This window comes from Haliotis rufescens, unplaced genomic scaffold (assembly GCF_023055435.1).
Source record: "Haliotis rufescens isolate VD_foot unplaced genomic scaffold, xgHalRufe1.0.p SCAF_27, whole genome shotgun sequence".
In the NCBI taxonomy this organism is placed as follows: domain Eukaryota; kingdom Metazoa; phylum Mollusca; class Gastropoda; order Lepetellida; family Haliotidae; genus Haliotis; species Haliotis rufescens.
Window position 1 is genome coordinate 5,781,316 of NW_025963968.1, and position 15,295 is coordinate 5,796,610.

Genomic DNA, 15,295 nt, shown 5'->3' on the forward strand with positions numbered 1-15,295 from the left:
TAATTTCCGTGTGAACTTGCCCTTTAAATGACTGATATGCAGACTTGTTTGGGTTGATCATGTTGAGGCTGAATTCCTTGGCGTGGAATGGTAATCAATCTTGGATGTTTTTTGTTTTGGCTGAAACATGAAGAGAACACTACTTAAATTTAGTTTTGACCACACTGAGCAAGACAAAACTACGGTGGTCCATAAGGGACATGGTGTCTGTTTTTCAATATTTTGATATTTCACTTACTTTCATCGTAACCTTTTGCAAATTAACACAATTTGTCATACAAATATGTGATAAATCATGTATAAAAACAACCGAAAACATGGAAAATGTACTTTCAAGTAGCTATTGAATCGCTGAAATGTGAAGCGAAAATGTCAAAAACTAAAATGAAAATGTCAAAAACAAAATCGAAAATGTCAACAACTAAAATGAAAATGTCAAAAACAAAAACGAAAATGTCAACATCAAAAGCGAAAATGTCAAAAACAAAATCGAAAATGTCAACAACTAAAATGAAAATACAGAAAACTATTTCCACCGCGGTGTAAACAGTTTTCACCGCGGTAGAAATATTATCACCGCGTTGGAAATAGTTTTCTGTATTTTCATTTTAGTTTTTGACGTTTTCGCTTTTGTTTTTGACATTTTCGTCTTTGTTTTTGACATTTTCATTTTAGTTTTTGACATTTTCGCTTCACTTTTCAGCGATTCAATATCTTCTTTATACATGATTTATCATATATTTGTATGACAAATCATGTAAATTTGCAAAAGGTTACTATAACAGTAAGTGAAATATCAAAATATTGAAAAACAGACTCAATTTCCCTTATGGGCCACCGTACAAAACGGCTTAATTTCCATTGAGATAACCACACCGACTTTTAACTCGGAAAAGTGAATTAATAATAGACTGTCACAAAGGTACGGTGGCCCAAAAGGGACATGGAGTCTGTTTTTCCATATTTTGATATTTCACTTACATTTATCGTAACCTTTTGCAAATTAACACGATTTGTCTTCAAATATGTAATAAATCATGTGTAAAGAAGATATTGAATCGCTGAAAAAAGAAACGAAAATGTCTAAAACTAAAATGAAAATACAGAAAACTATTTCTATCGCGGTGATAATATTTCCTACGCGGTGAAAACTATTTCCACCGCGGCGATAATATTTACACTGTGTATTCATTTTAGTTTTTGACCTTTTCGTTTTGTGTTTTTTTACTTTTCATTTTAGTTTTTGACCTTTTCGTTTTGGTTTTTGACATTTTCATTTTAGTTTTTGACATTTTCACTTCACATTTCAGCGACTCAATAGCTACATAAAAGTACATTTTCCATGTTTTCGGATGTTTTTATACATGATTTATCACATATTTGTATGGCAAATTGTGTTAATTTGCAAAAGGTTACGAAAAAAGTAAGTTAAACATCAAAATATTGAAAAACAGACTCCATGTCCCTTATGGGCCACCGTACAAAGGTGATGTTTATGTATATTTTCTGTATATCTAACTATGGAAAAACACAATTTCTTCTCCTTGGATCAAGATGTTAAAAATTCGTGATTATCATTAAACTCCTTTTTGGAATAGTACATGACTATATGATCTTTAAAGATAACAGAAATTATTATTTAACCTGATTCCTTTTTGACTCATTGCCACAAGCAAACATAATGTGACTTGTAAGACGTTATACATATTCCCATAACTTGATAACAATGCATACATTGAACTGTCTTGCGTCACAGTGGACACTGTGCATTCTCGGTGTGTGACAGGTGATAGATTCCTCTCCCTCCTCCGTTGTCCGGCCCATCACGATGACTGTTGACGGGTGGACAAGGGAGGTATATAAACCAAGACGGCCGTCACCAGTATCATTCCTTCTCCACCCTCGTCAACAGCAGACCAACAACAGCAACTGGTGAGTTCAATGATTGCTTGTAGCCGCTTAATATCGCCAATACAGTTCTTCTCCCAATGGTCCTAGATATTTGGACAAATACTTTGTACATATGACCTTCTGAAACGTAAGACCGAGTTAACGCAGATGTTTCGATACACTAAGAGAAAAGTTACAAATGAATGAATGATGTAGAATCATGGCGGCATAAGGTACACTGGGTGTACTCAGGTAGTAATTGTCTACCACGTGTGGTATATGATGTGCTGTATATAAGGAAGTTTATTTCCATCCATTCTTCATATATCTGCTAAATTGGTTGGGTAAAGTTATTACCACGTGTGGTATTGGGGGTGCTGTGTTTAAGGAAGCTTGTATCCAGCCATTCTACATATATCTGCTTACTTGTTTGGATTAAGTTATTACCACGTGTGGTATAGGGTGTTCTGTGTTTAAGGAACCTTGTATCCATCCATTCTACATATATCTGCTTACTTGGTTGGATTAAGCTATTACCACGTGTGGTATAGGGTGTGATGTGTTTAAGGAAGCTTGTACCCATCCATTCTACATATATCTGCTTACTTGGTTGGATTAAGTTATTACCACGTGTGGTATAGGGTGTGCTGTGTTTAAGGAAGCTTGTACCCATCCATTCTTCATATATCTGCTTACTTGTTTGGGTTAAGTTATTACCACGTGTGGTATAGGGTGTGCTGTGTTTAAGGAAGCTTGTACACATCCATTCTACATATATCTGCTTACTTGGTTGGATTAAGTTATTACCACGTGTGGTATAGGGTGTGCTGTGTTTAAGGAAGCTTGTACCCATCCATTCTACATATATCTGCTTACTTGGTTGGATTAAGCTATTACCACGTGTGGTATAGGGTGTTCTGTGTTTAAGGAAGCTTGTACCCATCCATTCTACATATATCTGCTTACTTGGTTGGATTAAGTTATTACCACGTGTGGTATAGGGTGTGCTGTGTTTAAGGAAGCTTGTACCCATCCATTCTTCATATATCTGCTTACTTGTTTGGGTTAAGTTATTACCACGTGTGGTATAGGGTGTGCTGTGTTTAAGGAAGCTTGTACACATCCATTCTACATATATCTGCTTACTTGGTTGGATTAAGTTATTACCACGTGTGGTATAGGGTGTGCTGTGTTTAAGGAAGCTTGTACCCATCCATTCTTCATATATCTGCTTACTTGTTTGGATTAAGTTATTACCACGTGTGGTATAGGGTGTGCTGTGTTTAAGGAAGCTTGTACACATCCATTCTACATATATCTGCTTACTTGTTTGGATTAAGTTATTACCACGTGTGGTATAGGGTGTGATGTGTTTAAGGAACCTTGTACCCATCCATTCTTCATATATCTGCTTACTTGTTTGGATTAAGTTATTACCACGTGTGGTATAGGGTGCGATGTGTTTAAGGAAGCTTGTACCCATCCATTCTTCATATATCTGCTTACTTGGTTGGGTTAAGTTTTGTACTGGTCATATTTCTAGGTTTACCATATGCGTGTCTTAGAGTTTACGAAAGTGGTAAACATTTGACTTTCCTCCCACGTGTATATGATCTGATCCATGATATAACTACCTCACTCTTCAGTCTCACGTGTGAAAATTCCCAACACGTGACACAGTGGTTCATGGCACTGTGCAGAGTTGCGTCCCTTTGGCAGACCAGAAACCTATGATTGTTGGTTCGAATCCCAGTTCTCACCTATTATGGTTCTAGGTTGTTAGCACCAGACCTGTGCTCGTGGATTTCACCAAAGTGATAAACGTCTGAGACATGCATTAATTCAGGCTTTCCAATCTGACACCCGTGATATAACTGGAATACTGTTAACAGCGGCGTTAAACCTAACTCACTCAATCGTACCATGGCCACAGGGCGGTCTGTATTAATAAGTTATGTTTCTATATGTTATGTTGTTTGCAGAAAGCCTACCGGACAACAAACAGGTGCTATGAGAACGACCACCATCTTGGCCATGGCCGTACTAGGCTGTTGCTGTCTTGTGACCGACGCTTTCGTAATTGGTACGTACATTCCTACCATGTGTCATCAAGAGCATACTGTTTCCTGAGTTGTCCATAGATCCAGCTGGCATGCGACGGAACTGCTTCATGATGCGGCCATAAAACTGTCTGAGTTCCCCAGTCGTCTAGGACGTCGGAGACCTCACGTCGGCTTCCCGCCCACATCAAACTAACACGCCATGATATAGCTGGAATACTGTTCAAAACGGCTTTGAACCAGCCTCACTCACTTTGTGGAGAATATTTCCAAATTTGACGTATCAGTGACTCAAAATTATGTCCGATGCAATTTCCTGTTGTGACATCAGTGGCGCAGGATAGGCTCACCCAGCATCATCGATATTTGATTGTGATTCATAAGGGTATTTGGCGTCATTTGTAAAAGTATGGTATGCATTATCTTGTATGAAAGACTATCTACTTTCTAAGTTCAGGGAGCACAGGCGGCCCAGTCGTGTAAGGCGTCGCACTTCACTGTGCCGAGCCGTGTCCCTTCGGCGCGCACAAATCATGTGGTGGTCGGGTTCGAATCAAAGCTTTGCTCTGAAAAACATTCTAGGTGTGTCTGCAGCTTTCACGTGGGCGTCGCCAAAATGGTATTCGTCAAAGATCTGCATCACCTTGACATCCATTTCAATCCTCTCTTTATTCCCTCATAAGCTTATTTGTCACAATGTAGCTGAAATCATTTCACTCTCACTCACTCACTCACTCACTCACTCACTCACTCACTCACTCACCCACCCACCCACCCACCCACCCACTCACTCACTCACTCACTCACTCACTCACTCACTCACTCACTCACTCACTCACTCACTCACTCACTCACTCACTCACTCTATATGATCAAACACATTTTCAGTTGTATGAAGATACTGCGCATTGTATCATCAGTCAAACAATACAGAGATTAAAACCATAATCAAGCCACTGTATGAAATCAAACGATTTTCATTTATTCGAGTACAGCTGTACTCGGTTCATTAGTGTGCAAACAGGTCATGAGTATAATGCGTCGTGAGTACACGTCGGCTTTCCTCCCACATCAAACTTACACGCCATGGTGTAGCTTGAATGCTGATCAAAACGGCGTTGAACCAAGCTCACTCACTGACTTTGTGGAGAACAGAAATCAAAAGATTTTCATTAATTCGAGTACCAGCTGTATTCGGTTCAGTGATGTGCAAATAGGTCATACGAATAATGCGGTGACGAAAAAATGTTCTCAGCCGATTCAGTGGTATTTCCATTTGCATTTTGTAATAATCTGTCAAAGAATTTAACAACAGGTGTTACCGACGGGACAGGATGCTCACCTTAGTGAGTAAATATGGTTTTAATTTTACTACAGGTGCCACAGGTGGGTAGGAAATGCTCACCTTAGGGCGAACACCTGGTATCATCACTTCTGGTAGTGATCCATAAACATATGCCTATCATGTAGTCTGAATCGCACAATGAACTCTGCTTTTAGCTGACATTTCTTATGATTATGAAATAGGGAGTTGTCGCTTGTACTTAGTTTGAATTTTGGTCTTTTTGCAGGTTCCCAATATGGCACCAATCCTGACAATCAACTGATAAATCGCAGGCAAGTTCCAGGATTTGGACGTCAAGTCATCTACAATCCCACTAGGGCAACCCGAGGAAAAGACATAAAGTCCACTCAAGTCAAACAGGTTGCTCCTGCTCGACCAACCCCACAAGCCCCACAAGCTCAGAAAGTCTACCCTCCAGCCCCACAAGCTCAGAAAGTCTATCCCCCAGCCCCACAAGCTCAGAAAGTCTACCCTCCAGCCCCACAAACTCAGAAAGTCTATCCCCAAGCCCCACAAGCTCAGAAAGTCTATCCCCCAGCCCCACAAGCTCAGAAAGTCTATCCCCAAGCCCCACAAGCTCAGAAAGTCTATCCCCCAGCCCCACAAGCTCAGAAAGTCTATCCCCCAGCCCCACAAGCTCAGAAAGTCTATCCCCCAGCCCCACAAGCTCAGAAAGTCTATTCCCCAACCCCACAAGCTCAGAAAGTCTATGTCCTAGCCCCACAGCCCCAGTATGTCCTTGCCAATGGCCTACCTGATCACTACGGTTCCCAGATCGATCAAGGATACGACACTCAGCCTATATATGCTTCCAACAGAATCACACTTAGACACCAACCCTTCCCCCAGAATACTATCATCATCATCAAGGAGGACTCCCCTAATCCCCGTGGTGCTTCCGCCCCAGCACAGGCTCAAGCCCCACTCGCGCCAGCCCCTGCTTCAATCGTAATCGATGCCCCTACCCCTGTCTCTGCCCCTGCCCCTTCCCACATCTCATTAGACCCTTTCTCTGCCCCTCTCCCAACAGACCCTTTCTCAGCCGCTGGTCCAAACTTTGCAGACCCTTTCTCTGCTCCTCTCCCAACGGACCCTTTTTCTGCCGCTGGCCCAAACTTTGCAGACCCTTTCTCTGCCCCTCTTCCAACAGACCCTTTCTCAGCCGCTGGCCCAAACTTTGCAGACCCTTTCTCAGCCTTTTTCCCTGCAGACCCTTTCTTTGATCCCACCACAGCCTCTGCAGACCCTTTCTCCCTATCGTACCCTGTAGATCCACTCGCTGCCCCCACATCTGCGCCAGCTAAAACAGCAGCTTCCCCACAGGTACCCATCCCAGAACCCAACTCTCCAGCAGGGGCAGCATCTGGCCTCTACCCTGGTGCTTCCCAACGTGGATACGACGCCCTCGACAGCATGTTGAGACTTAACATGCTCGCTGAAATGGAGCTTCCTCACTATGGAGGACATCACAACTTGCACCAGCTCACTGAAACCCTTGGAGCACCTGCCAGCAAGGGTGCGGCTCAGTATCAAGCTTCCAAGTCCTCTTCCCTGGGTCACCAGAACCAGTACGATCGCTTGTTCTCACAGCACCTCGCTGAGGCACTAGACCTTCCTCCACAACAAGGCCACCCAGCGTCAGGTGCTACCCACAATGCACCCCTCGCTAACAACCCCAACGTAGCTGTGTCACAAGCAGCAGCAGCAGCGGCACCGGCAGCTGCACCAGCACCAGAACCGACAGCAGTAAAGGCAGCATCACCAGCAGCTAAACCAGCTGGAGGTCACCATGGTTACAACCCTTATGACCTCTACTCCATGCATCTCCGAGAGGCTCTTGACCTGCCTCCTATGCCCCCTATGCCTCGCGTGTGATGTGATCTTGCCTTCACATGACTGGTCGGTGCTTTAGCTTTCCACCAGTTAGCTCAGGATGATTGGCTCAGATACGTCTCAGATAGATGCATCTGTATTAATTATTTGAGTATGGTATTTAAAAGGAAACCTAGGTCCAAAGATAGACATGTCACTAGGTCATTGTTGGTGTTTGTGTATGACAATAAACAACTGAGAACGAAACAATATTTGTTTATCTTTACTTCTACAACTTAAGGTGGACTTCATGTTTAGTTGTTTGGCGTACTATAATTATCAACCTATAGTGACGTCAACCTGTTGTTCTTAAGGTTCTAAAAGAAGTCTTTAGAATTCGTTTTTGACCGCGACCACTGTTTTCTGTCACTATGAGGTATCCCCATGTTTGTATTTTATATTTCTTCTGGTATTCCTTCATTCAGACGGTTTATAAGTTGATTAAAACATCCCTACTCGGTTATGGTTGAAAATGATAAACGTCGCTCGCGTAAACACGATGAAGTTCGAGGTCAGGGTGATAGTGGCATTTCCCCCAAAATTATGTTGACATTTTACGAACATATGATGAAGTCGACCTGCTTTGTGCTTACCTCAGAAGTCCTGGGTGCGATTCCCAACATGGGTACACTCTGAAGCCCTTATCCGACGTACACCGTCGCGTAAAACCCAACTAACTCACCCACTCACTCACTCACTCACTCACTCACTCACTCATGCTTTGACATGCCCCAATGACACATGTACAATACCTGTATACACGACTCACTCCATGTACAATATCTATAGCTGTATACATGACTCACTACATGTACAATACCTATGGCTGTTTACACGAATCACTAAATGTACAATACAGTTGTATACACGACTCACTACATGTACAATACCTATAGCTGTATACACGACTCACTTCATGTACAATATCTATAGCTGTATACACGACTCACTACATGTACAATACCTATAGCTGTATACACGACTCACTACATGTACAATACCTATAGCTGTATACACGACTCACTACATGTACAATACCTATAGCTGTATACACGACTCACTACATGTACAATACCTATAGCTGTATACACGACTCACTACATGTAAAATGACTATAGCTGTATACTGACTCACTACATGTACAATACCTATAGCTGTAACACGACTCACTACATGTACAATACCTATAGCTGTATAGACGACTCACTACATGTACAATACATACAGCTGTATACACGACTCACTACATGTACAATACCTATGGCTGTATACACGACTCACTACATGTACAATACATATAGCTGTATACATGACTTACTGCATGTGATATGCGTATAGCTGAATACATGACTTACTGCATGTGATATGCGTATAGCTGTATACACGACTCACTACATGTACAATACCTATGGCTGTATACATGACTTGCTGCATGTGATATACGTATAGCTGTATACATGACTTACTGCATGTGATATACGTATAGCTGTATACATGACTTACTGCATGTGATATGCGTATAGCTGAATACATGACTTACTGCATGTGATATACGTATAGCTGAATACACGACTTACTGCATGTGATGTACGTATAGCTGAATACACGACTTACTGCATGTGATATACGTATAGCTGAATACATGACTTACTGCATGTGATATACGTATAGCTGTATACATGACTTACTGCATGTGCATAAAGAATATCTATCTATGACTTGGATGATGACTTTAACGTCTACGTTTAATGTTAGCATGACCACTCATTTCAAAGAGATATTTTCAAGCAAGCATCTCATTGGGGCTTAACTCCTCATAGGTAATTGCCCTACGTATATAAGTGGTGCTCGCCTCCCCCATCTAACTTTTTAGATGGTGTGTACATAGAAGTTCTTAATGATGTACGGAGATTTATGATAGACGTTTCCATCAAGAGGTCCATCAAAGGGAGACAATTTTACATGGTGATTTCAATGTAGATTTGAGTTATTGAATTGTGCTGAAACGCAGAAAGAAATATCTGCAAAGAGGGCTCACTAAGCGGGATCTAATTTCTGACGTGCCCCTTGATGTAGATCCTAGTTTCACCTTCACAGGCAAATGTAAAACTGTAAGAAGTATGATAGGTTATGTGTTCATTAGACTCCAATATGTTAGTAAAGTTGTTGGTTATACATTAGATACTGGAGTTCAATACTCTGTATCTGACCATTGTCCAATATTCCTGTTTCAGTACTGATTCCCAAACACGTCACATATGAACATCCTAACTGGCGTTAAGATAAATGACGCAGACTTTATGTCATACCGATATGAAACTGACGTCAGTTTTACCAGACTCAGTACTCACCTCCTCTTGAATACATTGGCAATTATCACGACTATATCCTACAATCGTTACATGCTGCAGTTAAACTAAGTATACCATTTTCAAAATTCCAGTCTCATTTAAAACCATACTTGAAAAGGGATAATTTAAATACGTTGCATCCATGGGATCCCATGGGATTCGAATCCACGATAGAAGGTTTCTGTTAAACCTCTGCAAGGTAAATTTCGGTACTCCAGAAGGCTGGGTCACCCATGCTCTCAAAAGTAAAAAAACCCACGACATTAACATTATACCTATACAGTAGCAATGAACACGTAAGGAAAATACCAGTATACTTAAGACGTGAGTGACCTGACGGTCGTAAAAATTAGGTTTCATTTGTAATATATACATTGTTTAATTATGGTTTTGGTAAATGTATGGTTGATGCAAGATGTCGGAGACTGTGATGTTTTTTATTTATACATTTAAGGAAAGAACAAGAGATTTGTTTATTCAAGAATGGTCATATTGTATATCTACTTCAGCAAGGCTAGATTTATATTGCACTTACAAATCCTTACTACAACCTGAAAAATACCTATCATCGATTAAGACTGTAACTTAAAAAGATCTTTAACCATATTTAGATGTTGTTCAAATGATTTTAAAACACATAAATATAGAATGTCTAGTGACCAATCTATGCAATTTCTGTAAAGAAGACTTAAATGATGAATACCATGCACTATTTATATGTCCAGCTTATGCAAACTTAAGGTTAAGGTATTTGCCCTCGTATTATTATCAATGTCCTACCCTGAACATGTTTGTATTGTTACTCAAAACAAATGACGACTGCATATTTATTTCAGCTAGCTCTTTATATTGAAAAAAATGTTTAAACTTAGACATTCCAAAGCTAATATTAACTAAAGCGCTCTGTCACAATATGTCAAATGCTAGGTGTTGAAACGTCTACTCCCAATCATGTTGTGCGGGGAGAGTGTGAAAGATACCCACTGTACATTTCTGCGTATAAACGCTGTATAAAATATTGGTGTAAACTTATGTCCCTCCCAAATTCACGATATCCTAAGAAAAGTTAGGATATGTTATTTCAGCTAGCCACACATGGTAAAACTAATTGGGCTACAAAAGTCAAAACACTTTTATACAGCCTTGGATTTGGATATATATGGGAGAACCAATATGTTATTTGACCTGAATCATTTATTTCCGAATGTGAAGATCGTTTAAAATTTGCTTACGAACAGGATTGGCATTGGTCTTTAGCAAATAGTTCTAAAATGTTATGGCGGTAAACAATGAAACTGTTATTAGAAATGTTGCAACTTTTATATACCATGCCATGAATGTTAGACTCCAAACACGAAGCCTATAAATGTTAATGATGGACCATATATTGTACCATGGGCCGCTGGCCTACACATGTACATGAATAAAGAATTGAATTGATTGAATATGTCAAATATTATCCAACCATCTTTACTATTGGCCTCATGGCCAGACTATACAATATAAATTCTGTCCTGTTCTGTTTATAATTATAGTACGCCAAGTAACTAAACAGAGGTGTAGATGAAAAGCTAACCAAATATTGTTTCGTTCTCAAATGTTTATTATCAGACACAAACACCAACGATGACCTAGTGACATGTCAACCTCTGGTCAATTTTTCTTTTGAAATTATACCATACACAAATAATTAATTCAGACGCATCTATCTGAGACGTATCTGAGCCAATCATCCTGAGCTAACTGGTGGAAAGCTAGAGCACCGACCAGTCATGTGAAGGCAAGATCACATCACACGCGAGGCATAGGGGGCATAGGAGGCAGGTCAAGAGCCTCTCGGAGATGCATGGAGTAGAGGTCATAAGGGTTGTAACCATGGGGACCTCCAGCTGGTTTAGCTGCTGGTGATGCTGCCTTTACTGCTGCCGGTGCCGCTGCTGCTGCTGCTGCTTGTGACACAGCTACGTTGGGGTTGTTAGCGAGGGGTGCATTGTGGGTAGCACCTGACGCTGGGTGGCCTTGTTGTGGAGGAAGGTCTAGTGCCTCAGCGAGGTGCTGTGAGAACAAGCGATCGTACTGGTTCTGGTGACCCAGGGAAGAGGACTTGGAAGCTTGATACTGAGCTGCACCCCGGCTGGCAGGTGCTCCAAGGGTTTCAGCGAGCTGGTGCAAGTTGTGATGTCCTCCATAGTGAGGAAGCTCCATTTCAGCGAGCATGCTGAGTCTCAACATGTTGTCGAGGGCGTCGTATCCACGTTGGGAAGCACCAGGGTAGAGGCCAGATGCAGCCCCTGCTGGAGAGTTGGGTTCTGGGATGGGTACCTGTGGGGAAGCTGCTGTTTTAGCTGGCGCAGATGTGGGGGCAGCCAATGGATCTACAGGGTTAGATAGGGAGAAAGGGTCTGCAGAGGCTGTGGTGGGATCAAAGAAAGGGTCTGCTGGGAAAGGGGCATTGAAAGGGTCTGCAAAGTTTGGGCCAGCGGCTGAGAAAGGGTCTGTTGGGGTAGGGGCATCGATTACGATTGAAGCAGGGGCTGGGGCGAGTGGGGCTTGAGCCTGTGCAGGGGCGGAAGCACCACGGGGATTAGGGGAGTCCTCCTTGATGATGATGATAGTATTCTGGGGGAAGGGTTGGTGTCTAAGTGTGTTTCTGTTGGAAGCATGTATAGGCTGAGTGTCGTATCCTTGATCGATCTGGGAACCGTAGTGATCAGGTAGGCCATTGGCAACGACATACTGGGGCTGTGGAGCTGGGGGATAGACGTTTTGAGTTTGTGTGGCTGGGGGATAGACTTTCTGAGCTTGTGGGGCTGGGACATAGACTTTCTGAGCTTGTGGGGCTGGGGGATAGACTTTCTGAGCTTGTGGGGCTGGTCGAGCAGGAGCAACCTGTTTGACTTGAGTGGACTTGATGGCTTTTCCTCGGATTGCTCTAGTGGGATTGTAGATGACTTGACGTCCAAATCGTGGAATTTGACGGCGATTTATCAGTTGAATGTAAGGATTGATGCCATATGGGGAACCTGCAAGAAGACCAAAATGCAATGTAGGTACAAGCGACAACTCCATATTTCATAATCATAAGAAATGTCGGCTAAAAGCAGAGTCCATTGTACGATTCCGACTACATCAGAAGTGATGATACCAGGTGTTCGCCCTAAGGTGAGCATTATTACTACCTTAGGCTAAACGCAGAGTCCATTGTACGATTCAGACTACACCAAAGGCATATGTTTATGGATCACTATCAGAAGTGATGATACCAGGTGTTCGCCCTAGGATGTGCAGGGGCGGTCGGGTAGCCCAGTGGTTAAACCGTTCGCTCGTCACGCCGAAGACCCGGGTTCGATTTCCGACATGGGTACAATGCGTGAAGCCCATTTCTGGTGTCCCCCGCCGTGATATTGCTGGAATATTGCTAAAAGCGGCGTAAAACAATACTCACTAAGGTGAGCATCCTGTCCCGTCGGTAACACCTGTTGTTAAATTCTTTGACAGATTATTACAAAATGCAAATGGTAATACCACTGAATCGGCTGAGAACATTTTTCGTTCCGTATTATCTTCATGCACATCCCTGAACTTAATATAGCTGGTACTCGAATTAATGAAAATCTTTTGATTTCTGCTCTCCACAAAGTGAGTGAGTGAATTTGGTTCAACGCCATTTTGAACAGTATTCCAGCTATATCATGGCGTGTTAGTTTGATGTGGGAGGAAAACCGACGTGAGGTCTCCGACGTTTATGCACAGCGTGCGACGTCCTAGACGAAGGGGGAACTCAGACAGAATTATGGCCGCATCATGAAGCAGTTCCGTCGCATGCCAGCTGGATCTATGGACAACTCAGGAAACAGTATGTTCTTGATGACACATGGTAGGAATGTACGTACCAATTACGAAAGCGTCGGTCACAAGACAGCAACAGCCTAGTACGGCCATGGCCAAGATGGTGGTCGTTCTCATAGCACCTGTTTGTTGTCCGGTAGGCTTTCTGAAAACAACACGTCAACAAATAAAATCAGTACTTGTTAATACTGACCGACCCAAGTGAGTCAGTTACGAGTGATTCAGTTATATCATGGCTCAGATCTTAAACATGTGGGAGGAAAGTCCAAAATTTTACCACTTTCGTAAACTCTCAGACACGTATATGGTACTGACAAACCTCGAAACATGACCAGTACAACACTTAACTCAACCAAGTAAGCAGATATATGTAGAATGGATGGGTACAAGCTTCTTTAAACACAGCACACTATATACCACACGTGGTAATAACTTAACCCAACCAAGTAAGCAGATATATGTAGAATGGATGGGTACAAGCTTCTTTAAACACAGCACACTATATACCACACGTGGTAATAACTTAACCCAACCAAGTAAGCAGATATATGCTGAGTGAGTGAGTGAGGTTTTACGCCGCTTTTAGCAATATTCCAGCAATGATATATATAGAATGGATGGATACACGCTTCCTTAAACACAGCACACTATATACCACATGGTAATAACTTAACCCAAACAAGTAAGCAGATATATGTAGAGTGAGTGAGGTTTTACGCCGCTTTTAGCGATATTCCAGCAATGATATATATAGAATGGATGGATACAAGCTTCCTTAAACACAGCACACTATATACCACACGTGGTAATAACTTAACCCAAACAAGTAAGCAGATATATGCTGAGTGAGTGAGTGAGGTTTTACGCCGCTTTTAGCAATATTCCAGCAATGATATATATAGAATGGATGGAAACAAGCTTCCTTAAACACAGCACACTATATACCACACGTGGTAATAACTTAACCCAAACAAGTAAGCAGATATATGTAGAGTGAGTGAGGTTTTACGCCGCTTTTAGCGATATTCCAGCAATGATATATATAGAATGGATGGATACAAGGTTCCTTAAACACAGCACACCCTGTACCACACGTGGTAATAACTTAATCCAAACAAGTAAGCAGATATATGTAGAATGGATGGATACTAACTTCCTTATATTCAGCATACTAAATACCACATGTGGTTGATAATTACTACCAGAGTACCTTATGTCGTTATGATTCTACATTATCCATTAAGGCTAATTTGTAACTTTTCTCTTAGTGTATCGAAACATCTGCGTTAACTCGGTCTTGCGTTTCAGAAGGTCATATGTACAAAGTATTTGTCCAAATATCTAGGACCATTAGGAGAAGAACTGTATTGGCGATATTAAGCGGCTGCAAGCAATCATTGAACTCACCAGTTGCTGTTGTTGGTCAGCTGTTGACGAGGGTGGAGAAGGAATGATACTGGTGACGGCCGTCTTGGTTTATATACCTCCCTCGTCCACCCGTCAACAGTCATCGTGATGGGCCGGACAACGGAGGAGGGAGAGGAATCTATCACCTGTCACACAACGAGAATGCACAGTGTCCACTGTGACGCAAGACAGTTCAATGTATGCATTGTTCCTTTCAGGCTCCTTTCTGCTCCATGTAAATAATGTCATTGAAAGCGCTGTATGATGACACAAGATCTGTGAGACACCCTGTAAATATTTTGTACTGTGTATGCAGACAAGTCATAGGGGGGAAGTTTTGGGGATCAGTCAAATCTTTGGGAGAAGTAGTGTTCGACCTTTTCACAACCTAGGCGAAACATCCCCTGTATACACAAGAGAATTAAAACAGTGAAGTAAAGTTGTTTTTAACACATGGGAACAGTTTCCAAAAGCGGTTTCGAATACCATCAGGCCATGGCGCCGTATTTGATTTGGACTTT

At 41.9% G+C, this 15,295-nt stretch overlaps 2 protein-coding genes across 2 annotated transcripts; one reads left to right on the forward strand and one right to left on the reverse strand.

Moving 5' to 3' along the window:
- The first annotated feature begins 1,893 nt into the window (after window positions 1–1,893).
- LOC124121751 (vegetative cell wall protein gp1-like) lies at window positions 1,894–7,377 on the forward strand. Its single transcript, XM_046484809.2, has 3 exons — window positions 1,894–1,932; window positions 3,873–3,973; window positions 5,522–7,377. The coding sequence occupies exons 2-3, from the start codon at window positions 3,901–3,903 to the stop codon at window positions 7,168–7,170; spliced, it is 1,722 nt and encodes a 573-aa protein (XP_046340765.2). The 5' UTR covers window positions 1,894–1,932; window positions 3,873–3,900; the 3' UTR covers window positions 7,171–7,377.
- A 3,096-nt stretch (window positions 7,378–10,473) lies between these two features.
- On the reverse strand, window positions 10,474–14,829 carry LOC124121752 (vegetative cell wall protein gp1-like). The gene is made up of 3 exons (XM_046484810.2): window positions 14,775–14,829; window positions 13,412–13,512; window positions 10,474–12,541 (listed from the first exon to the last, which is right to left on the reverse strand). The coding sequence occupies exons 2-3, from the start codon at window positions 13,482–13,484 to the stop codon at window positions 11,310–11,312; spliced, it is 1,305 nt and encodes a 434-aa protein (XP_046340766.2). The 5' UTR covers window positions 13,485–13,512; window positions 14,775–14,829; the 3' UTR covers window positions 10,474–11,309.
- Window positions 14,830–15,295: the final 466 nt, after the last annotated feature.

Bases quoted from the DNA above. Each gene is read 5' to 3' on its own strand.
- LOC124121751 (XM_046484809.2), top strand. From the start codon at position 3,901: ATGAGAACGACCACCATCTTGGCCATGGCCGTACTAGGCTGTTGCTGT. The intron at 3,974-5,521 runs GTACGTACATTC...GTCTTTTTGCAG, and splicing joins GACCGACGCTTTCGTAATTG to GTTCCCAATATGGCACCAAT.
- LOC124121752 (XM_046484810.2), bottom strand. From the start codon at position 13,484: ATGAGAACGACCACCATCTTGGCCATGGCCGTACTAGGCTGTTGCTGT. The intron at 12,542-13,411 runs GTACGTACATTC...GTCTTCTTGCAG, and splicing joins GACCGACGCTTTCGTAATTG to GTTCCCCATATGGCATCAAT.